The following is a 23,942-nucleotide window of genomic DNA, read 5'->3' on the forward strand; positions in this document are numbered from 1 at the left end:
ACAAAGTCTTCTGTCAAGAGCCCCAGCCAACAACCTTACATGCCTGAGAACACAAAAGGACAGAAAAGTAGGACAAAATCTGCTGTAGTTTTTCCCTTTATGGTGCTTTCATGTGAATTCAAGTACCAGGGATATGTGCATACACTGGAGTAAGATCTAGCATTTAGAGAGAAGGAACTGGTATACACTTGCACAGAACTTCAGTTCAGCCTCAGACTTGTGAAGCCTGATGTCTCAACTACTACAGATTGGACTAAGATCTTTCAGAAAAACAGACATCAGCTGAAGCAGATTGGTCATCAAGTTTACAAAAGCAGGTAAGATACAAGGGCAGCCAGCTGGCAAATAACAGCAACTCCCTCCCAGTACTCTGTGACACCATCCTCTTTCTCCATTCCTCAAGGGATGAGCTCAACACAAATCCACACAAACCTCAGGTTCAAAAATCTAGCACCTAGAGAAGAGCTTTACCTACATCCCTATGATACAACCAGCACAACACTTGAAGTGCACCATCGAGATGACCATGAAAGACTGTCTAATGCTCTCCTACCAATGCAAAATAAATAAATTGTAATAAAAGGTATTCAGCTTCTAGGCACATCACCATTGGTGTCTGGAAAGCTGTCAGCTGTATATTATTAAGTGACAATTCTCAAACTGAATGTGAAAAAATATGAAAATCTACATGAGCTTTTAAAAGTCAAATAGGAATTACTTTTTAATACTGTGATTTACACAGCTGTCTCTCTAATATTTATAATGCATCCAGTTTCTATCCTCTCTATGCACACTCAAGTGAAAGCTACATGATCTGCATGAAACTAAAATTTAGCACTAGAATCTACAAAGGTTTGAGGTTTACCTCAAAAATCAGATCCCATACTGTTTCCACACACTTAAAAATAACCTCTGCTTTCAAATACTGTGAGAAACTGACAAAAAATATAGCTTCTAAATTTTTGTTTCTTATTTTTAAAAGCCCTATATCAAAAAGGAAACAGAATTAGACACATACCAAAAACTCTCCACAGGACCACAACAAATATACATACTGTTGATAAGATGATAACCAGGTACTCCTGCCCTTGAAACTCTTCTACTGTGCCAACTTTAATGTCTGCCAAATCAATGCTTCTCAGAAGAAATCTAATTTTTTCCACCTACCAAAAAAAAAAAAAAGGTGTTTGAAGGAATTTATTTTTACATTTGAGAACAAATTACTTCAGAGATGTCACACCAAATGCCTAGATCAAGCTTAGCCATCATCCACAACTACGGTTTTAAAATAAAACCGCAATTTATCCTAAAAAGTATCATATTTATTATATAACTTAGAAGGTGAAGTACTCACTCCCATCATTTAAACAGAAATCATCAGATTTTTGATAATCCAGATTTTAATGAGAAGAACAACTTATATCTATAAAACGCTCTCCTTCCAAAGTGCATCATCCCCAGCCCCATGCTTACCACAGATGTGGTTGGGCAACCAGCTCCCCCCAGCCCCTCAAGAAGACTGTGCAGAGACTCCACCTTTGCCTGCCAGCTGCATCATGCAGAGTGAAAGACAAAAGGTGAGATGTGACCTAAATTACCCTCCCTGAAAGGGAAAGAACAAGGAGTCTCGCACACTGGAATGTGTGGGACCAGTACGTTATCATCTGCCAAGAGCTGCCTGGAGACAGCACCTGCAGTGCTCCAAGAAGTTTACCAAGAAATCATTCCTGCCAAAGCTGATGATTACAATGACTACTTTTTAATCAGCCTTTCTGCAATGCAAGGTGACTTTCTTGAAGCAGGGATTACTATTAAATGATGTGAAGTGTTTTAGGGTGTATAAGAGGTTCATTCACATCCATACTACATGTAAATAACTGAAACATACATAGTAACTGTAAGCATAGGCAGGTGCGTGCACCTGAGCAGTAGGATCTCTACAGACAGAGCTCTAACTTGCAAGTGAGATTTCTTCAAAAGGGGTCGGTCTTTTCCACACACCTCACAGTATTTCCCCCAACCCAGGCACACAAGGCTGCAAGTACAGCAATGGAAACATCCAGAAGAACAATATCCACACTGTCCAGAGCATCCTCTGGAAGTGAAAGGAGATTTGAACTTTTTAAAATGAAAGACTTAACAGGCTTAAATATAAATAGCTTTAAAAATAAACCACAGCATTTGAAGTTGACATTCTCTACAGGTTTAAATACCAGCATAAGCTTCAAGTCTGACTACGGGACAGGCAGGAAGTCCCAATTCCTTTAGTATCCTCAAAGCCTTAACAAGGTGACACACAACCTACTTCACATTTCCCTTTTGTTCCACTCCCCAGTGCAAAGAAAAAAGTGACAGAATCAGATTGCTGTTCCAGCTCTTGGATAATAAACTCTTGACTTGTACTCTTCACTCATAACTACTGAAAAACCTGCTTCTGCCTTCAAAACTGCAAGCAGATCTCTCCTTAATAATTTCTTAATTTTTAAAACTTAAAAAGTAGAGTGCCATTACTTTTGTCTTTCTCTAGGTTTAGGTATCAGTGGAAACATCATCAATAATTGATAATACGCTGCATAATACCACAGTGAAGTTTTGAGATATGCCTCCCTGGTTTAAAAAACCACAGCCACAGTGTAAAAATCACAAGATGAAATACAGCAACTTTGAAGTTCTTGGACATTAGTTATACCTGTTTACGATATGGCGTAATCACTCCAATATCAGTCACTGACACTGCAGTGTTTTCATTTTTAGCAAGGTGGCAACAGTACTGCATTACTTGAACTGCTTCAGTTGGATTAAACCATGAAGGATTATGACCTTCACGTGTTTCATTGCCCTGTATTAGGGGAAAGGAAAAGAGAAGATGAAGAGGTGTAGAAGTGACTATGTATTTATTAGCAGATTATTCTTATACATCCTAAATGCAAAAAAAAAGTGATGTAATTCTATGTACAATTTTCTTTACTATATACCCTTTCAGTGAACAAATATCACCTAACATTTTGTATATTTTTAATTACTTTAAGATGAAGAATTCACACAGCAACGGTGCTTTTAGTGTGCAAAGAAGATAAATTTCAACTCACAATAACATGTTAGTGAACTAGTATCTTGCTTTTGTGCAAGATAGAAGAGTTCAAGCATCTCCAAGCAGTGTATTATGTTTTATTAACTTACTGGAAGAAAAAAGAAAAACTTTTCCGAAGTACTATTTCTTCCCCTGCCTACCTAAGCCTTAAAAATTCTCTAGTTTTAGAAGCCTGTACTCATTCTAATGTAGCAAACTCTCAAAGGCAATCGAAAGGCAGCTGGGTGTAGCTCCACCTTGGTCAGTTCGCTATGAATTCACATTTGTATCAAGAAGTCTCCAAAACACACTTAATAGGCAGCTGCTCAAGTTCTTAGCAAACATTTCACTTTAGTAGTTTTTGCTAAAACCAGGTAGTCAGGAAGTCATATTACTTGCAAAAGAAAGTTTATTCTTTTTCATATCCTTTCTAGATTTCAGTCTAAAGATAACTCATCTACAACAAACACCTATTAGGCCTCCTTATTCATACTTTCACTACATGAACATTTTACATACCCTTATTCCATGAAAAATTAATGGAAAACCCTTCCTGGGCAATTTCCCCCAATGCAACAAAGAAGTTACTACTGAAGTATCTGCACAAACTTCTAGCTCCTTATGATAAAACAATTTAGATGGCAAGGCAAGCAATGCTGAATGGGACCTGTAGTTCTTTACAAGTTTTGTGATCTGCAAAGACAAAAACCAAAATCCACAACTGAAACAGATAATTATGTAGACTTCACAGTATACAACTCCCAAGCAGATACTACTTCACCATTCTCTAGCATTTAGTTTTGATAGAGCTGCCGAAAAACTGTATTAAAGGCAAAAAACTGCAGGTGTGATCTTCTATAAGAAAATACTAAACAAAAAGAGTTTAAATAACATATCTTTCCTCCAAAGATGAAAAAAATGAACTGAATGTACATGAGAGATTAATTGGTCATTTGCCAGTTCCATTCTCCAGGCACATTCATTGTTCTTGAGAATCAGACTTTTTATGATGTTTCCATGGACATAATCTGTTTTTCTGAGGAATTCTTGACAGGCAGAAAGGGAACATGAGAACAGATGATAGAAACTGGCTTTACAAACAAGAAATGCATGTCTTTAAATGAAAGAATGGCCTTAAGGAAGCATTCCAGTCAGTAATACACAGGTCAAAAACACACCATACGTCCTGTAAAAAAAACTAACACGAGTTATTCAAGCCCAATGGTATCCTTAAAGCCCTCACATGTCCTATTCTCTCATGATGCCAATTCTCTTTAAGCATTGCATAAGGAACACAACAATGTAAGTTTGCCACAACGGATTTTACAAGGAAGCATGATGGGTTTTTCAGTAGGCTGAACCCAGCCTAAAGCCTAGGGCCAAACATCCCCGCTCTCCCCCTTCAGTCCACTACCAGATTTCCATGTACGCAGAGGAGAGGGGGTCAACTAGTCATCTCTTGCTCTCGCTTTAATTCTTTAAAATATATTACCACAAGAGTGGGAAGGCATCTTAAGTTTAACTTTAGCTCTGTATTTCAGATTCAACCATTAATTTAAAGCAGCTGAAACATCTGCCACCAAACACAGACTTTAGGTGTTTCACCATACAAGAACTCTGGGAAGCTGTCCTTCCGCAGAAGAGGTGGTAAAGTTTTTTTTCCATTCCTGAAACAAAGTCTACAAATTTAATCTTTATGTTTAAAGAGAAAGCTGTTTTTTCACGTTAAAAGTACTAGTTGTACTTGTTAATTTGTGGAAAATTGAGTTATGAAGTTATGAAGCAAACATGGACAAAGGAGAAGGAAGGTAATTTTAAGCCATTATTTAGAAGGCCGCTTTGTGCGCCATATTTAACTTATGCTTCCTTAAGAACAGAGAACCTCTTCAAAGAAGTGTTTTTAAAAATGCTGGAAGGCTCAGCATTCTTGCTATTTGGAGTATATACTCAGAATAATCAAACTTTCCTAAAGAACTAATGCTCAAACTGGATTTATCACTAAGCATCAGGGAGCAAAATGGTGCTAAGGAAACAGCAGGAACAAGAGTTTCTCCTTTTTTTTTTGATTTAGATGAAAAAAATAGTTGCAATTTTAGTTTTACTCACCAATAAAGGATTATATGCTCCACAGGCACTAAAAGCATCCTCATCTCTCAGATATAACTCTCTTGATGTCAGTCTTTCCAGCAAGGAGATATTTAATCCAAAACTCCACGCAATTTTAGATTTTATTACTGGCCCTAACTGCTTTGGATCTCCAACAAGAACTATCTGTATACGCAATTAAAAAATCCATATTGTATTAAAACAGTTATTAAAAAGTGTAGTTTCAATAACATCATACACACACCTCAGAATTCAAAGGTCAGTTTATATCAAATATTCAAATTTTCTTTACAAACAGAAGAGATGTTTGGAGAAGGGTTAAGCCCAGAACAGGAGTATATTTGTTGTCTTAAACTAAGAAAGCATATTTTTATTTTAACATCTTCCACATACTGAATCCTGTCCTACCAACATAAACTTGATTTAGATGCAAACCCAGTGTTTAACTGTGGGAAATGGATATTGTGCATGAGTAAGGTTCACTACAAGTACTCAGAATTCCATACTTGTTACCAGGAAATGGCTGCTTGCATTCTACATCATTCACAAAACTAAAAACAGTAAAAACTTTTCTCCTTTCAGTAAATGATGCTACAAGAATTACCTGTCCATTAGCTTCTGAAATCAACCCAATAGGAATCAGGCTCTCTGGTTCACTTGCTTGTCCTGCCTCATCCAGAATCACATGAGTGAAGTGTCCAAGCCTTGAATTAAATGACATGAACCCAAAACAGGGCTATTGTCAGATTAGTTCATTCTGCCACCCTGTGGTTGACCTCAGCAGTTCTGTTAACTTCCTTGTCAAGTGTGCCAAGCAACTCCACACACAGAGACAAATGGCTATTTTCAACACAGAATATAGAAAAAACAATCCAGTAACTTTGTCATCTTCGATTTTGCTTACATACTCCATTATACACAGCCACTGGTTATCTTAATGAAAGCATTATTTATACCAAGGTTAAGACTCTTTGAAAAGCTATCCCATTTCTTAATTTTCTTCAGGTATTTAATTAGAACAACACACTTGGTATAGCAAAGAAAGTCCCCAGGCCTTGTTTCTACCAAACAACTCAATGTTCTTTTATAAAGTTAAAATCAAAATCAGATGAATCTTTAGTTAACAGCACTTGACAAGGTGCTTGCTTACAGTAAGTAAAGGTGACTTGATAAAAACCAAATACAATATAGTTTTTAGTGTGACTGTCATTTTGAGCCAAAATGATTGTCAACAGCGACATAACTTCCAAGGCTCCTGCTAATAGTGGAGGAGAAGTTATGTCCAAAGTTTTTAGCTTTACTCAAGATAACTCTGAAATTTACTATGGAGAAAGTCTCTGCTGAAAGATTACTAAAACCAAGTAGTTTGCTAGGAAGACGACTTCAAACTAGAGGTAGCACATGCAATGGACTGTATTAAAACAGCTCAAGTTATAGTACAGAGGGTATCTAAAAGCTCTGGGTTTTGTAGCATCCAGCTCAGTGATATTCCTCTCTATAGTACTTTACCGTATTTCTGCTTGATAAAACATTCCTGCACTGCTGCATGTGGTAACTATTATTCTGAACCACGATGCTTTTGAAATATCTTCACCATCTTTGCAGTAAGGTTTCACCACATCATCAATTTGCTGCAGGAACAAAAAGGTATTTTGTCAAACAAAATGCTCCTCTAGAACTAAACGTTTTAATTTGAATAAAAAAGCCTACAGAAAACTATTTTAGAAGGTGAGTAAAACACTTTGATTTAGACCCATTCACACACCAAAATGAATTCATCATTAACTTTCCCAAACAAAGCAGCACATATAATAAAGAAAGCACAGATGTCTTGCATAAGGATCAAAACTGAATATATGGATGTTCCATGTACATGCATATGTAAATATACACATGTGTGTGTACTGTATAAAGATGACACACCTATTTGCTTACTTTTCTGTGTAAGTAGTCTTTATTTGGAGACAAAGGCTTGACTTCAGTAACAGATTTTAGGATTGCTTTGTAATCCAAAACATCTTACCACATTAAAAACCCCACTAACAGGTACAGGCCGCTTGTGGAGTTAAGCACTGCAGGAAGAAGGTTAAGATTCTACAGTCATACAATTCAACTAAGGACCATGACCAACATTTTCCAGTTAATCTTCTGGAAGAGCTAATGCGTTTGTACTTCGGATCCTGAACAAGCCTAACCACCACTGACGGTTACATTAAATCAGTATTTTAATATCAAATTATTAACATAGAAATATGAACTGACAGATGTCTATAATATTTACCTCTTCTGACCTGCAGCTAGCATTAACTCTGACCATAGCTCCCGGTTTTAACAGATTGCTTTGATGCAGCCGCATGCATATCAGATCTGTTGCAGCATTTGATGGCGCACAAACTAAAATTCGACTATCTGGTAGAGTATAATGTATCTACATTAAAGAAGATGGACATTAAAAAAAAGGTTTAGAGAAGAAGCAGTAGCACAAATGTGCCCATTTCACTAAATACAGAATCCAAATGAGTTTTGCATACATTATATTCATCTATCCTTTTGCAGTTCAAGAACATCAAGTCTTGACAGCCATGACTAAGTGTTCCCAAACAGAGTGTACCAACAGCAGAACTAATTAATGGTTACCATATTAATGTATATTGGGGCTTTGTGAATGTATTACGCACTACTGGAATCAGAAGTTAGATATTGTTCACTAAAGCTTTAAAGACAAAGACAGACAAGGAGACTTGAAAATAAGCCATTCAAGAGTTCTCTTTAATTCATATCAAGATTTATCCTCTTTCACAAAGCCACAGAAAATGATGTTAAAAAGACTGTTTTGAGATCTCCTTGTGAAAAAAAAAATGGTACTTGCAGAATTACTGTAAGTGTTCCAACAGTGAAAAGATTAGAGATGACTGATTTGTCATCCACCATTACCTGTAAAATAGCTTCAATTACTGTTACTGTTTTTCCAGTTCCTGGTGGTCCAAAGAGAACATAAGGTGTTGGACGACATTCACCACTCAGTATCCTCCTCACTGCCAGTTTCTGCTGCTCATTCAGCATAGGATTGAAAAATTCACCAGCTTTCTGTTTAAGTGTCACAGATTCACCAACTATAATGAAGATAAGCATGTATTAAAACTCCATATAAATATTATTAACATATGTAGATTAAAGCAATTCCAATTCACAATATGCTTCAAAAAGTGTTCATTTTCCTTATGTGGTAACAACTAATGAATTTCTCAAAAATTCTGATTTCACAGAATAGCATGTAGAAAATAAGTCATATTTCAGAAGTGTATCAGATCTTTAATCAAATTGAAGGCCAGAAAAGGACTATGATTACATAACCCAACAATTTTTAAAACCTCTTGTTCAGTAATTTTAGCATCAAGTTAACTTTTGTCCTAGAATAGCAAAATTTCAGTAACTTTCAGTAAATGGTACTTCAGGGATAATACCAGTACTACATGAATAGTAGTAAATCATGATTACTGACATTTTTTTCTTAGTCCTGTCTGAACTAGTGTAGCTTTAGCTTTCCACAGCAGAATCTTATCAACCCTTAGACAGAAGTGCATTCTAGGTATTCCATTCTGTATTTCTTTAGGCATCCTATTGCTACAAAGTGATAAAATCAGCCTCTTTGGCAATTAAGTACACTGATATTTAAAGCTGCACTTTCTAGAAAAGCATAGGAATGATCTGGGCTTTCTGAAAACTTTTCTAAAGTTTTAGCATCTTTGTCAAAGTACCTATCCCAAGGATGAGACATAGTATCCCAGTAACAAGTCAAACTTTGAACATGAGCAAAAATTTTCCAGTAGACGACTGGGAAATGACAATATAGTGAGCACAAAATATAACACTAATTGTTTGCTGTCCCCTCCCTGAAAGTGTTCAAGACAAGGTTGGATGGGGCTTTGGGCAACCTGATCTAGTGGAAGGTATCCTTACCCAAGGCAAGGGGGCTGGAACTAGATGATCTCTAAGGTCCCTTCCAACACAAACCATTCTATGATCCCATAATATGAATGAGAGATGTTGAAGTAATCCACAGAAAGACTCCAAAAAAACTTCCTGCTAGTACTGTTCTATAATTTGTCTTTAAAAGACAGAGCACAAGGACACCTAAAAGGTACCTTAGCCCTGATGTACTGAAGGGATCGCAATGCTGAACTGTCTCTAATGCAAAGTATTAAAGTATACCAAGTTGGCTTGCTTGCGCAGGTACTGTCATCGCATTGGTTTTGTTCATCTCCCTTGATGCCACACATTTTGCCTGTTTGTTCTGCATTTTTTTGACCTGAAAACAGCAAGATAAATGCATTTATAACCTTAATATGACAGACAGCTATCTTCACTAACACTTTTCAAGTTTCCAGGCTTTAATTTTCCTATTAAATAGCATTATCCCATTTAATACCTACTGTGAAGACAAAGTAGTAGAAGGTGCTAGGAATTCCCACCTTAAATTTAAGATTTGTACAAGTTTGGCTTAACATTAAACATCTATTTCACAAATGCTTTGCAGGTTTAGACGAGGATTTTGAAGCCATAGCTAAGTAACTTGCTTCCTTCCACAAAAGCTAATGTTCACATTCCATACTAGTAAGCAAGACAATATTTTTCAGATTGCAGCATGAGAGAAAACTGCTGGTAGGGAATGTGGTGCTTGCAAGGTTCTGGACCAGATTCCTTGGTCATCTCAACAATTTTGATCCTAACTGAGCAAAGTGATGAGCATTAGAGGTTGATTACTCCTCCTTGTACAGGACAGAGGTATCATCCAGAGATGTCTGCTGCTTCCCCAATGCCATGATGTCATGGAAAGACTACAAGGCTCATTTAGTCCTTCTGAATACTCCCCCTTTGCTGCCCACCCAAGTGGGCACTACTGACACCTTGAACAGATCAGGGTGGGATCATACATCTATGCAGTAAGCATGAGAGGTCCAGGCCATGATCTCCACCATCCTTTTAGTCAAAAAAGGCCCAAGTAGACATAGGCACCTTGCAGAACAGTAACTAGCTGTGCAGCTGCTCTCCTCAGCATGGCTCTGGGTCTACGTGCAGGAGGAAGACTAGGTAACCTTCTGAACTCCTTTCTAAGACAGATATCTACATTTTCTACATATAATTTAACTAGCAGTTAAGAAACATGGGTAAATCAACTCAGAACAGGATGATTATTCCCTGCCACAGTAACAGGACTTAAGTATTTACTCAACAGTAGCTACAAAAACTAGTCTAAGGCAAATCTGACAATTCCAATTATAATTATACAGTTTTTTATAAGCACTTTCAATTTCAGATGATAATGTTAGCTTAATAATATCAGTTACCATAAAATGCCCTGTCCCCAGGCAGTAAACAAAAGCGTCTGTCATCAGAAAGCAGCAGAATACACCTTGGATTCTTTGATACTTCACTATGCAAATCCTTCCTATCAATAGCTGCAGAGTAGGTATCTGTTACCAATCTGAACAGCATTCAGCATTTTAAGGAACATACACAGAAATACCTTACTTTCCTGCTGGGAACACTGTTCAAGTCCATCATCAACAACACAATACTCAGTAGTATTCTGGGTCTTGATAGCTTGTGGTGATTTTAAGACAAGTCTTTCTGGAAATAACACTTCAAATTTAGAAGAGAAAGAGAAATTTGAAAGTTACACAAACACTTCGCATGTTTCACTGACTACCCTGCTGCTGATACATCAGTTTGCTCTTAGTTGCCTAAACTTGTTTATTAGAACTAATGTAACAGTGGTCAAGATCTGTATGAAGTTCATATGGATCATTCTACTAAATCATAAAAAAAATCCCAGTACATCTTAATAAATGCTGAGGTAACACAAAACATTGCCATTTCAGTTGCCATTATTTTAACAGTATGATTTCTACAGTTTTTATTGGCTTAAGCAGTTCACAGAAGTTTGTTTACACTCCTCTCCCCTATGATCACCAACAGATTAAATGATTCTAATGATACCTACACTAGATTCAGAGGTTTTTTTTAATACAGAAAACTCCAAGAACAAACTACAATACATTCCCCTCTCAGTATGCCCTGATGTGAAAGAACCATAAAACACAAGACTGCCCACAAACAAACTCCTCTAGATAGTTTCAGTTAATTGAAGTGTACCTTTTTCACCCAGGTAGACAGCTTGCTCAATTGCCAAGTGGCATCGCCTGCTAGTAGTCCTGTTACCAGAATACAAATTTGTACATTAAAGCTTATATATCCTTAAGCTTCAACAGCACACACCTGCAAGGTACCCAGTATTTATTATGCACCAAGGCATATAAAGTTAAGAGTTTTTATATAAAACCTCTTTTTTTTTTTTCAAGAAGCATCTATTGAGAAATATGCTGCAGAAGTGCCCATCAACAGCTTTGCTATCTCTTCAGTGAGATAAAGATGGCCCTGTGTTCCAGACTTAAGTAGTCTTTCAAGGAAGCTCCCTGCAAAGCTGATTTTACAGAGATTAAGCAACTATATACAGATAATAACATCCCATGAAGAAAAGTAAAAAAGGATGGGTGGTTAACATTTTTTTAGATAGTCTTACAGCCATATTGGTATTTTTCTTAAAGAAAAAACAAAACAGAACAACAATCCCAAAACAAACACCCTACCTCATTCTCTACCATTTCATTGTCTGGTATTGGTGTAATTAATTATAGAGTCTTCAGATAAGAATTCTTTGTACACAGTGATTACAATAGCAGTCTTTTACCAATGAGTGTAGTGGCAAAGGTGTGTTGAGGGAAAGAGGTGAAAGAATTGGCAAGATCTTATCTTATGTCTTTCTTCTATCTGTATCCACCAAAACAACCAGCTGACAATCATGTATATTTTAAAAGTCACTTTTAGAGGAATCATTAAATGCAGCCTTTTGGAAACTTAAATACCTGCAGTGAACAAATTCAACATCCATGGGTTCCAAATTGTAAGCCTGTTCAAAGTCTGCATTAAGTTTAAGAGTAACATCTTCATTACATATCTGTTGCAAAGATAAAAGTCAGTTTACTGGTGGAAGTTTAGTAATTTAAACACAAAGGAGCATCTGTGAAAGCACTGAACACCCCATCAACTCCAAATAGAACATCTAGGTTTACCCACTATCAACATATTGCATATCTAGATCGAAATGCTTTCAGAGCAGATAAAGATTATAATCTAGAAAGAACAGGGAAAGCAGTGTCTTAAAAACAGAATAAAAATACAATATCACCACTCAGCATTTAGATAAGTTTAGCTTCCCAAAAGTCAGGGTAAATCGGCCTTTAACTCCATAAATTGCCAGCTTCCCCTTTGAAACCTGTGAACCCCATATTTTCAACAGAATATACACCTTACTTACCTCAGTAATATAGGCAACATACTCTATTATATGATCAGAGTAGACCTGACTTTTCAGTATCACCTTATCACCTAATCGTAAACAAAGTTAAAAGGCAACAGTGTTACAAGGAATAGTAAAATTCTCCCCACAGCAATTAATTTCTTCCTCTTCTGTATGGTTAAACTAAGAATTTGCAGGATGCTAGATGTTAATGAACTTTAGAAGATGTTCCTGCTCATCGCAGGGGAGTTGGACTAGATGACATTGAAAGGGCCCTTCCAATCAAAACTATTCTACAATTCAAAGTTTCTGTATTCATGAGTACCCATTTTGAAATGCCACAAGCAGTTACATATTGAAAAGGTACCTAATATTGATGCCTTCAGACAACAGCTCCTGAAAACATGCATTATATTATTTGAATTTCTGAATTAAATTTTAACTACTTTCCCAGCTTTCTATACATCTGCTGTCGTTGAAGTTATTACTACATTGCACAGTTTATTTCTACTGAAATCCTCACCAATTTTTGTACATGAAAAATCCTGATGTATTGGAACATGTGTAAGGACACATACAACACTGCTGCAGACAGCAGCCAGTGTAAGACACAGAGACTACCAGTGCAATCTGCCTGTCTAATAGCCTAAACTAATAACATTGTGTTCAAATATATGAAAGACTTCTTTAAACAAATAAATAAGCACTAGAGTTTGTATTGCACTGAAAATATTGATCAACATGTTATTTGGCTTTATCTCACATTAATCATTACCTGTAACCAGGTGAGGTCTGCCCTCTTCCACTCCTGGCACTTCCAACACTAACAAGTTCCCATTCCTTTTCAAAATAACTCCACTCATATTGAAGTCTTTTATTTCCATTTCTGCATAGATCTCTTCAAGCCACAAGAGAGTAGAAAAGTTGGCTTTATAATTATTTAGATTAAGTTGCTGAAAAACAAAACAGTATACACTGTCATTGTAACTTCTACATTAAGATACGGAACCCACTCTTAACTTTATACAAAACATCTCAAGACAGACTGAACAGCAACTGGGTTGCCAATTAAGGCATCTAAATATACATGTCTATACATTAGCTAATATTTTAAACTCCCCCACTAGTCAAAGAAGAATTAGTACAGTCCTTGGAGCTTAGATACAAAAGCCAATAAGTTGAAAGGTTAACCAAGTCTCTCCCTACTACAATGGCAGTTTCAACATGTGAATTCCAAGGCAGTCTACAAACTGAATGCTATGCTCAGCAATCCCAGAGAGCATAAAATCTAAGTACACTGGGCAGAGATGGGTAAACAGATAGTCATGTCAGTCTTGGCCATGGCTGGTGATTACACAATTTATAGCAAGCTGAAAGAAGCTAAACTTTCTACCTCTTCAGTGAGATGCACTAAGCTCTGAGGGATTCTCCAACAGCACAAAGCTCTATTTAAAGCTCTATCTAAACAAGTGATAGCACAGAATGCTTTCTATTGATATCTTCTCACTAAAATACAAGGCAAGTGAGTATTGCTTTCTGGAGCAGACTTAAAACAGTCACCAATATAAGACAGAACTTAAGGTGTGGCTAAAAAGGTTACCTTTAATGGCAGAGTTTCCATACAGAAGTATTTCAAGTACTACAGTTTTATTTACTTTTTGAGAGAGGATCACTAACCTGCTGTCTCTCAATGCTGTGACCTCAGGTTTTGTGTGAGTTGTTTAGAAAACAGGCAACATAGCCTTTTAAGATTTTTGAAAAATTAAGTATCAGACCCAGTGTGTAAGTCCTTAAAAAGTTAGGAGGGAAAAATCAAACAAGCAAACAAAGTTTCAGCAAAGCTCTACCAGAAATCAGAACAAAGTTTTGGAGAAGACATCACTCTAGTATTCCTCTTAGACTTCAATGCATTTCAAAATAGATATACTTGTGGGAAGAATTTGAGCAAGCCGTAGTGAACTAAAATTAGAGAATTTTTTAAAACAAAGTTTAGAACAAGCAGAAAAGAATCCTCTGTTATTGAAATAACTGCAGAATTTCTGCTTTCATTTGCTATGAAACAACTGCTGGACTACTGCTCTGACATTCTAAAACCACTTTCCAATGATGCCTAAAAAGAGTGAAGAAGAAACTTTGTTCAGATCCTGTAATACCTCCTCCTTCCCCCGCAACTTCTACTCCCTTTTCAGTTTTTCACATTTACACTTCTGTGCTCTTATAAGCTTAGATTCTGGGATGTACTGAAATCCAAGGAAGTTATGGTATACAGACTAAAGTGGTAAAGTCTACTCAGCAGCAGCATTACATAATCACTTACACTAAGGGCTACACATATTTGCTAAATTAAGGCCAACTTGAACACACATATACATAAAATACATTTTCTTATATAAACCTACAGTGGCATACCTCTGCTAGGAGTGGCTGAAAGGTCAGTATGTCTACGTTCTGCTCCACACATTTTCTTAACTCATCTGGTATGGTATAAGATGGGAGAAAGCTTGGCAACCGCCTTCTGCCATTTCTGAAAACACAAGTGTATGACATATTCAGTTTTCTCCAATTATACATGTGAAAACCAGTTAAAGAATATGCCACATCATCGAGTCTATAAAACCAAAACACACACCACATGACAGACACATTGAATCAAGAAGTTTCGTACAGTGGGAAGAAAGAAATTGTTCCAGTTACAGATTATTTGAAAGCATTGTGCATCTGCTTTTCCAGATTAGGGATATTTTTATAACTAACTGTAAGTATAATGGAAGCTTAATTGCAAAAGGAAAAGTTCTGAACAAAAAGAGATTTATCAGATACATATAGATGGCAAAGTTGCTTGAGGAGTGACAATGCTCTCAGAACTTTTTTTCCATCTTTTTTCTTAACAACACAATTGTTACTTGTAGATTACTATGCAACAGTGTTTATCCCCTCATTCTACAGTAGAAAGAGCTCATTTGACAAATCTACAAAGAAATCAAGCAGTTCATTTCTAAAACAACCCCTTCTTATCAGTAATGTTCACATTTTCCTTGTTTACAACATACATATATAAAGATGCACAGACTCTCACAGTTCATCAGCATTACAGAACAGATATACCAATACTTAACAGAGCAGTATTAGGTAATGTTATTTTTTGCTCTAATTCACAGTACCTTCTGGATTTAGGGGCATCCACTGTTGTCTTCCTTGGCTGAGGTTCTGTGATAATTTTAGGTTCTCTTGGAGAAAATGGTTCCAGAGGTGCTATTAGTAATTCTTCTTCAGTTGTTACAACGGCTTCAATATAGCGTCCAATAGTAAAATCAGAAAAACCAAGCAACAGGAGTTCTTTACTGTATCCAGGATTTCTTCAAATAAGCAGAAGTTATGTTCTTAAAACCATCATGTTCACACTTTGTTTCTAAAAATATGGCTGGTGAAAATACAGCTGTAGATTCTCATTTCTATAATATATGAGAACTGCTAGTTTAGGGCAATTCCTCACACTTACTCCCCACCCTTAGTTCAATCCAGGTATCATAAATAATTAAAACAGTGTAAAAGTCTTGAAGTCCCAGTTTCACCAGAAGCTTGGATAAAAAGCAAGATCCCTTCCCTCAACCTACTAGGTACATAATTAATACTTCTGTCACAAGGAACACCTTAGAATTGGTTACTAAAAAAGGTATGCCAAACATTTCCAGAGGAACCTGAAACACATCCCTTCACTGTTTGTAGCAACAGCTTTGCTCCACCTTGCTTAAGGCTACTCAGAACTGAAGCCTAACTGTAAACACACTAAGCAGATAAAGTAGGAAAGATCTTTTATTTCTGATAAATGCACTCTATGTGTAAGCAGAACTTGAGGAGTGACAGAGGGGGAGGGAAAAGTAACTGCTTCTTCAGACTGCTTTCTAAAGAACTTAAGATAAAAAATGTAACACACACTACATGCTCTGAAATCCTTTGATGAACTCACCCCAGCACTACCCAGAGCCCAACTCTCTCCTTGGCACTGACCGCACTGTCCAACATGGTTACTACATGCCTGAAGCAAAAGCATCCCAGAAGGATTGCAGCTTACTTTCTCTTTGGCAGGAATACCATTTTTTTCATGCCAACTAACACTACCTGCTGAGGTGGAACCTATAGCCTGGTTTTTCCCTGACTCAAACTCAGTACAGACACTGAACCATCCAGATTTATGGTCTAAATTTTAAGTGTCTGGCAAGCACTTGTTGCCTTCATGCTGCAGCGTTCCATGGAACAGTGTGTGGATTATTATTCTGTGCTGTTAGAAGATCCTCAGACTTTGTGGAAAAAAGATGTGTGGAAAGAACAATTTCTATTTCACTGTAGATCTGTAAATGCCACAATGGCAGGTAACGCCTGCAGCTTATCTTTCAAACTGCATCTAAAACATCCTAAGAAAATTCCTATCCCTTGCCTCATTATTTAAAATGGTAACAGAAGTAGTGTGAAAGTTAATGCAGTGTTACTTTGATGAATGAAGCCATTTAACCTTGTTTTCCCTACCCAACTTTTAAATTATGATCATAACAATCAACAGTTGTGGTACACAGTTCATAAAGCTATAGCTGGAAGTAACTTAAAAGTACATGAAAGTAAGCTTTCCAGCATTAGGTTCTTTCTTGAATTCTGAAATCTCAAAGTCACTTTTTATTCTTAACTAAATCCATGAAGTATTTTTGTTTTTCAAGGGTTTTCTAATATCTGCAAACTACTTCCTCTATAAACTACACCTTCAAGGAAGTAGGGTTTTTGTGTGTGCGTGTGGTTTTGTGCTTTTTTGTTTTGTTGTTTTTGTTCTGTTCTTGTGGGTTTTTTTTTAATTTCAGGATAGATAATTTGCATTTAGCATTACAGGGCAGGGAAGTTTGCGATCAAGGCATATAGTAACGTGAATATGACATAAGGGTACCCATACTGGAAGAACCGTATCAGACATAACTCCCAGGAAATCTACATTAGCTCTACTGACCACAGAATAATGGGTTTCCTCAAGAGAATATTAACTAGCTGTATACATTATCTTCACCTTGCTGTGTTTTTTTTTTTAAGTGAAGTTATTTACTCCCACTGTATTTCTTCATTTAGCACTAAATTTTTCTTTCGACAAAAATCATAACCAAGCATTTAAATACTAATTGTTTTCAAGGTCTAATACAGATTTCCACACCATTTGCTAAAATGTACTTGCTTACTTTATTGAACATCAAAAAGAACTGTGTCCAAAATAAGGGGCCTATTAAGTCAATTTTTGTTACTTGCTTCCATTGAATCAGTCAGAATCAATGGAAAGAAATACTTACACAGCTGTGCATGTGATCACTATGAACATTTTTCCACCTGCTGGTATGACAATTTCTCCAGTAATATTGACATGCTTTACCAATTGTTCCACATCTTCTCTTGGCTCATTTTTGCCATTTTCTAGATTTTCATCTTTCACCAAGGAAAAGCTTTCCTTTGTCCTGGATAAATTTGCATCCTGAGAATTAATTTCTTCTGTAGTAAACAGATAATAATAAATTCTGTTACCACAATTGCTACAGCTAGTATAGGCAAGTCTTCTCAAACAAACTGTACAGTCTCCTGAGGATTTAACACTCAGTATTCAAATGTTAACAATTCACTGTACCTGGAATGAATCCATTCTTCACAACAGATGCATTATTCAATGACTCATATGTTGTTCCTCCACTGTCATTATATGAATTAATTGCAGCTTTTGAGAGGTTTTCTTGATTTATTGGAAAAGATGACACATACGCTTCTGGGCTGTTCTCACATTTGTGAGGAATCTGAATACTGAATTGCTTGTCTTTCACCCATCCAGCTAATCTGCAGCTGATTAAGGACTGTGGTACACTCCCTTTATTCCTAGAAATAGTTATGTAATTAATTATTAATTAAATGCATAGTTAATGTTCTTGGGAAGTTTAATTCTGCCTGAAGTCAAATACAACTGTTTGCAGCAGATTAGTTCACCATTATATCATAACTGCTATCAGAACGAAATTACACTGCAGCTTCTAACTCATGAGGACTAGAAGCTCTGTTAAAATATTTCTAGGTCATATTGACTATCATATGAACTATACATAAATACTGTATATAAAAAAAGCTATGGTAACTTAAAATTTATCCTTGGGTAACTAACTCTTAGGAAAGAGCAAATAGCAACAAATGGAAGGTATTCAGGTGTGACTCAATTTGAGCCTCTATGCTGAGTTGTGGAAAAAAAAAAAAAAAAAACAGACAAACCAAAAACCCAGATAAAAAAAACCTCTACAAACTACAAGAGAAAGCCACCAAAACAAAAATCACTGGAGGATACACCAACATAGCTCTTCAGTATTCAAGGTAAACAACTGCCCCCCACCAAACCAAAACCCAAACAAAATTAAAAAAACCCCACATAAAACCAACCCCAAAACAATTAGGAAAAAATCTGGTCTGCTTTTAATACATTAGTATGGAACGGTCCTCTTGTTCTAAGACTTTGAAGATGACAGCATATCTGCTGTTTAATTTAAACAGACTTACAAGTAAAAGCATTAACTTTAATCCTCATTCCATAAAGGATTTTATTGGCATTGAAAAGAGACATAAGACTGGGGAGTCACAAAGCACTATCTGTAAGAGATATGCTCAATAAGAAGACTCTCAAAGACATTAAGTTTAATATTAATTCTCTTTAATTCTATAGTGTTTCAGGGTTACTTCAAGACCATGAACCATAAGACTCAACTATGAGAGGTTTCAGTATGAAAGACAGGTTTATGGATGATGGAGTGATGGAAAGGAAGAAAGCTTAGAACAATCAGAAAGGCTTACTCTATCCAAACAATAATTCTTTTAGATTCTCCTTGTTTCAGAGTTCCAAAATCAATCATTGATACTTCCAACCCTTCTTTGTCTCTCATTAAGTCTTCATAAGGCTCATCTGGACTGATTCCATTAGAGTGAGATTGCCTGTAAAAATAATTACAGCTAGTGATTTTGAAACACAAATAGACTCAGCAAATATCTTTGATTCAGCACAAGTTTAAGAATCACTATACCAAAGCACAGTTACAATGTCTAGGAAGAAGCAGGTGAGAGGGTTCACTTCTTCTCAGCTGCCTCCAAAACAAAGAGATTACCTTCGCTAATTTAAGCAGCAAGTTAAAAACCAACAAATCTTTTGTCAGCAGCACAATATACCAGCATAAAACTTCGGATACAAGGTTAAAGTGACCAAATAGCTAGCTAATCTTTGCTCAAGAGCTGAATCAAATGGTGACTGAAGCTGCCATGGATCTCCTTGGGAGCTGAACCAAGACACAAAGAGTAGCTCCTTCACAAGAGTCCCAATTAGCACTGGAGCTTAAGAGATAAAATGGCTAGACTGGAAACATTTCAACATGTACCCTCCCAAGCACTTAAATCTTCTGTTTCCTGCTACAAGCTGAAAGCACCAAACTGAAGAAGAAATTGAAAAAAGCTGAAAAACAAAAAGCATTCTTAACTACTATCACACATACCACTGATGAAAAATGCCTATGAAGCCAATATCACACGTTCTTCCCTGTCTTGAGACAGTCAACATAACTCTAACCTCTCTGTCTCAGCTACCTGTAGAAACCATCAAAAATTGTTTCTGTTCTACAATGAAAAAACTATTCAGTTCAATAAAATGGCACTATAATCACTTGGAAATATGTTAATCTCAGTAATATTTACAGATCCTAAGTATACCTCAGTTATCTAATACAATAAAGTAGAAGACGACTGCAGCTGTTATTTATTAGCTACATCAATTTCCTAGCAAAGCCCACTAGATGTTCCTCATTGCAGCTTAAGCTGTCTCCATTTTTTATATGGTAGGAGGTAAACTAAAACTGAGAAATCAACCTTAAAGTCTACTTTTGTAACTTGGCTTTAATAATAATTTTCCATATAAAATCCATCATTAAAACCAGGTCCAACTTAAAGTGAATAAATTGTACTGTTGTGCAAAGCAATGTAAACACTTCAAGCTCCATCTAGGTACAATTTAAATTTACTATATCCGTTATCTCCAGTGAAAACAAACAGCTTAATCCATTCTTCATAGTTTCTCTTTGAAGACATGTGTATCATAGAATCCCTTTAGTTGGAAGAGACCAGAAAAAAAAAAAAATCACTGAGTCCAACCATAACCTAACTCTGGCACTAAACCATGTCCCTAAGAACCTCATCAAAACACCTTTTAAACACCTCCAGGGACAGTGACTCCACCACTTCCCTGAGCAGCCTGTTCCACTCCCTGATAACCCTTTCTGGGAAGAATTTTTCCCTAATATTCAATCTAAACCTCCCCTGCTACAACTTGAGGCCATTTCCTCTCATCCCATCACTTGCTACTCAGGAGAAGAGACGAGCACCCTCCACATCGCCCTTAGCTATATTTCCTAGAGATCAAACAAGATACCTCTCAAAAGTAGTCTTGAGGAGAGCTTATCAGAATGTCCTTCTTGCTCTCCTTCAGACTTCCCAGTTGGTTGACAGCTTATTTTTGGCCTACAGAACCAGACTCAGTAATCCTACCACAGCCTAAGTTAGCACTTAGAGTGTCAGACTTTACAGGTAACACCCCAATTTATATACATTTTGGCCATATTTGTGTTTTTCACAGGAGAGACACTTGAACTCACAAGTCAAACTCTGGATCTTTGCTGCAGAACTCCTACTGACTGGCTGTTGCCCATTCTACATTTGTGTAGTTGATTATCTCGCAAGATTTTGTTTCTCTATACTGATCATCTACTTTTCCCAACCTTTTTCTGCAATCTGTCCAGATCCTCCTCACATCACATACACCATCTAAAGTGCCTGCAGAACCTCTTAGATTGATAGTTGCAAGCCTAACAGATACCTGTTGAGATCATTAAACTACCCATCTAGGACAGACATCTGAACAATTACTACAAATCAAGCAAAATAGATTAAAGAAACATCCATTTTACATCAATTTTGCTGAGAATGGTTTTCAAACAGTAAATCCTCACCAGAACACAGATTAGAGGAAACAAAAGGTAAGAGCATGAGCTTGGCATTTTTCTAACAAAACCATGCAAAATTCCTTCCTTGTCCAGCATTATCCCTGAGCTCAGCTGCTACTAGTTTTGCTTCTCTAGTAAGCAGAGATGTCCCAATCTTCTGGAAAGGAAGAAGAAAAAAGCAAGGACCAAAACTTATCACACTCTGATCTTTGCAATGATCTATCATGCCTTCTAGTCAACTAGTAAAGAATTCACAGTATTTCTCACTTAGTAGATACAACAAAATTTAAGCTACATAATTACATTTCATCTCTAGTTGTTATGAGGTGGAAAGAGAATTAAAGAATGAATATTACCCATCCTGGCTGACTGGCACCAAGCAGAGTGCTCTCCAAATATAACATGACTGATTGCTCTCCACCACAATTGCGTTCACTAGATCATGTCTACGAGGTGAATAGCCATCGGGAAGTCTCAATGAATTCAAAGTGAAAAATATACTCTCATCTACTGTACCACTTCTTCCACAGATGCTGGAAATGCGAACCTGTAACAGTTTGTTATTCAGTATTACTTAACATTATCTGCTTAAGCCAACAGGCATACTACCACTGCTAGTAAATACATTTGACTTAATCTTGATACCTGTCTTGCAACTTACCAACTTATCTAATTAATACTTACATATTAGCAGCCACAAGAGAATTTTTTTCCTATGCTTGACATGCAAATATGATTCTGTATATACAGTTAGGTCAAATACCATAAACCTAATACATATATTCCTAGAGGGAACAAATGTTTTAAATAAAATAAAAAGGACAACAACTGTTTTAAAGACAAAATACTTGGATAAATTAAACACAATTTCCACAGTGATTAAAGTTTGAAAATCCACACATCCTCATTACAACCAGTGTAACTAAAACAATAAGCATCTAAATCAACAACTGACAGTCAGTAAGCTACTCTCCCCGTTTTAACCAAAATGCGTGTGCTTTTTTGAAAAGCTTTGTTATTTTAGAAATAATCCTATAAATGGCTGAGCCTATAGGTTTTATCTTTTAATTACAGATGTGTGCAAAACCTCCCTGCACACAAGATTCCTCTTGCCAAAAACAATGTGTAGAACAGTACCTTGTCTACTCGCTTGTATCTCAAAGGCTTTACAGTAACTGCTTCACTGCTCCACGTTTTTGAGTTAATAAAATATTTTGCTTGCACCCAGTCACCTTCACAAGGTTTGTAACCTAGGTAAAACAACATTTCTCAAGTTTAATTGCTAATGATGACATTTGCAGTACTCCCATACAGGACTTGTTTACATTAAATAAAATGACCAGCCAGAACAATGCATTATTCAGATCCACTGAGTTCAAACTTCTCTTCTCAGTTCTTCCACCAGCAGGTTATAACAAACTACAGAGACGCTAGTGGGAAAATACAGTTGCTTACATGTAACTTAGGTATACACGACTGCATGCAAGTTATGCTTGGCGAGACTGAACAGACAGCTTTCTTCACCCAAATCCCTATGTTGGTTTCACTACATACACTCTATTAGAACTTATTTAGGATGTGGACTCTAAGTTTATCAGAAGATATTTCTGTTGTACATATAAAATAAAGGAAAACAAGAAAGCCTCTACACACCTTCACAGACATCTTCCATTGCAAAAAAAGTATTCTGATTAATATAGCCACCATCCTTAGAGAGAGAGGTTATATTGCCAATTAACACTTTCATATTTATTTCAGAGGCTTCACAAGTAGGGTTGGAGTCTTCCCATGTATTCTGGACTGCATCTACCTATTAATACAAAAAAAACCCAACATTCAAATAGCCAGTACTTAGAATTATATGTTAAACATTTCTACAATAAATATCAGAATTTCAACTGCTTATGTAAGTCAAGCTCCTTATTAGACACTTCTATATTCAATGTAGCTGTTCAATTTCATACACAATAAACTTGAGTAGTGAACAGTAAGAACTTCTTAAGAAGCCTGCTGTGTGCTGCAACACTGACAGCTACTACAATTACATATTGATCTGTCAAATTTTTCTCATGCTTCCCTTGCTTCAGGTCTACTTAAGACTTTTCATATCAACAAGAAGACTCTGCCCTGACAGCAATCTGATTGTACACAAATGGAACTAGAAAAATCACTATTTCAAAAAGCAAAAAAAGTTCAAGACACTATTTATAAACACTACATGCATTTCAGACTGCCCCATAGTCATTCTTTAATAATTAGAATTAAAAAAACTAAACAGCTGCTTCTTACAGACCCTCCATATCACAAACTCAAATATAAGTTTACTTATTCAAAAAACCCTCTGCAGAACACAAGCTACAAACTGTCA

General features: G+C 36.4%; 1 protein-coding gene across 4 annotated transcripts in view; it reads right to left on the reverse strand.

Annotated features, from left to right (window-relative positions):
* MOV10L1 (Mov10 like RNA helicase 1) overlaps positions 1-23,942 on the reverse strand; it is a 35,230-nt gene that overhangs the window by 6,636 nt on the left and 4,652 nt on the right. For 2 of the 4 annotated variants that reach the window (XM_065846826.2, XM_071803399.1), the window contains 22 exons: positions 23,228-23,384; positions 22,712-22,824; positions 21,931-22,121; positions 19,386-19,523; positions 18,187-18,428; positions 17,858-18,053; positions 15,698-15,892; positions 14,946-15,060; positions 13,312-13,489; positions 12,555-12,625; positions 12,103-12,194; positions 11,333-11,391; positions 10,704-10,819; positions 9,389-9,485; positions 8,111-8,289; positions 7,458-7,604; positions 6,686-6,807; positions 5,781-5,880; positions 5,177-5,341; positions 3,590-3,763; positions 2,690-2,839; positions 1,056-1,163 (listed from right to left, as the gene is read on the reverse strand). In XM_065846826.2, the coding sequence (XP_065702898.2) occupies positions 1,056-1,163; positions 2,690-2,839; positions 3,590-3,763; positions 5,177-5,341; positions 5,781-5,880; positions 6,686-6,807; positions 7,458-7,604; positions 8,111-8,289; positions 9,389-9,485; positions 10,704-10,819; positions 11,333-11,391; positions 12,103-12,194; positions 12,555-12,625; positions 13,312-13,489; positions 14,946-15,060; positions 15,698-15,892; positions 17,858-18,053; positions 18,187-18,428; positions 19,386-19,523; positions 21,931-22,121; positions 22,712-22,824; positions 23,228-23,384 (3,105 nt within the window). Of the gene's footprint in view, positions 1-1,055; positions 1,164-2,689; positions 2,840-3,589; positions 3,764-5,176; positions 5,342-5,780; positions 5,881-6,685; positions 6,808-7,457; positions 7,605-8,110; positions 8,290-9,321; positions 9,486-10,703; positions 10,820-11,332; positions 11,392-12,102; positions 12,195-12,554; positions 12,626-13,311; positions 13,490-14,945; positions 15,061-15,697; positions 15,893-17,857; positions 18,054-18,186; positions 18,429-19,385; positions 19,524-21,930; positions 22,122-22,711; positions 22,825-23,227; positions 23,385-23,942 lie in introns of those variants that run through there. The other 2 variants (XM_071803400.1, XM_071803401.1) reach the window with 2 other exon arrangements.

The sequence above is a fragment of the Patagioenas fasciata genome, chromosome 1 (genome assembly GCF_037038585.1).
Source record: "Patagioenas fasciata isolate bPatFas1 chromosome 1, bPatFas1.hap1, whole genome shotgun sequence".
Classification (NCBI taxonomy): Eukaryota; Metazoa; Chordata; class Aves; order Columbiformes; family Columbidae; genus Patagioenas; species Patagioenas fasciata.